The following is a 1167-nucleotide window of genomic DNA, read 5'->3' on the forward strand; positions in this document are numbered from 1 at the left end:
AATTCCGTTGAGAGTTGGAGGGAAACTAAAGTGAGAATATGAAGCTAATCGGCTGAAAACTATGTTCTTTTATAAGATAATAGACCCTGTACAATGCAATTTTATTCACACTCTCTCGAAATATTTTTTAGCTCTACCTATTGATTACTTATTCTCATTAGAAAAACTGTATGTATAACATAAAAAATAATAACAAATGTGGGTTTAATTAAACATATGAACATGGTAATGATTTACTAAAAAAGTACACAACATTGCAACTACTGATTGAAGAAAAGAAAAACAAAGAAAGCATTGTAACAAATTATATTACAGTGAGCTAGAAATTGTGTAACTCAAGCTCCCCAGTAAAACTCTCGGACCACCACTGCGACAATTTATGGGATTTCTTAGTCTTTGTTTTGTTCAAATTTGTCACAAGATAAGCAGTTGGAAGCAGATGATATGGTTTTGTAGCTTGTGAACCTGATGCAACAATACTCATCACAGAGACTTGTGTTCCCATATTTCCAACTGTAGAAGCACCTATACTCACCATTTTCTTTCTTTGCTCAAAGTAAGCAACATACTGGGAACAAATTGGATCCTTTGGATTCACATACAGGTACCGAGTCCACCCCGAGAGCTTGATAAACCGGTTATCGACTTGCGATGCCTGGTGGCCTAATAGGCCTAATGATAATCCTGCCCTGATTACATCCCCAATAAGTCGAGCCCCAAACTTTAATATCTTGTTCTTAATTAGTAGCTCCAGAGGTATTGATAGTGAACTGAATGGCGGACGAGAAATCCCATTTTTACCATGTTTCGTCCAACTAATAGTGCAATAAGTGAGCCCAAAGAATGTCCTGCTAGCCATACATTTGCAGCACCAACTTGATCAACTAGTATTTTCACTACTCTTAAGGCCTTTGCAACTCGTGAACTATTTTGAAGTTTATGCTGAGAAAATACGTAGTGCAAATCCAATTTAATATCTTGTTTTATTGTGCTCCATTTGATTATTGTACCTCGAAATGCAAGCACGTATTTGCATGATGATGTGTTCAGTGGGGATTCAAACTTGTAGATAGCTCCGAATATCGAGGAATCGGAGTCATCTATGAGCACTTGGGGCTGTGATTGGAAATTGAAAGAACTCCACCATGGAGGTGCTAGAGCATGATG

General features: G+C 37.4%; 1 protein-coding gene across 1 annotated transcript; it reads right to left on the reverse strand.

Annotated features, from left to right (window-relative positions):
- Positions 1 to 319: 319 nt before the first annotated feature.
- On the reverse strand, positions 320 to 859 carry LOC141674750 (GDSL esterase/lipase At4g10955-like). The gene has a single exon (XM_074481450.1). It carries the CDS (start codon positions 857 to 859, stop codon positions 320 to 322), a length of 540 nt encoding a protein of 179 aa, XP_074337551.1.
- Positions 860 to 1167: the final 308 nt, after the last annotated feature.

The sequence above is a fragment of the Apium graveolens genome, chromosome 7, assembly GCF_009905375.1.
Source record: "Apium graveolens cultivar Ventura chromosome 7, ASM990537v1, whole genome shotgun sequence".
Lineage (NCBI taxonomy): Eukaryota > Viridiplantae > Streptophyta > Magnoliopsida > Apiales > Apiaceae > Apium > Apium graveolens.

What these genes read in the sequence shown, in the direction of transcription:
- LOC141674750 (XM_074481450.1), bottom strand. Translation starts at nt 859, where the DNA reads ATGGCTAGCAGGACATTCTTTGGGCTCACTTATTGCACTATTAGTTGG.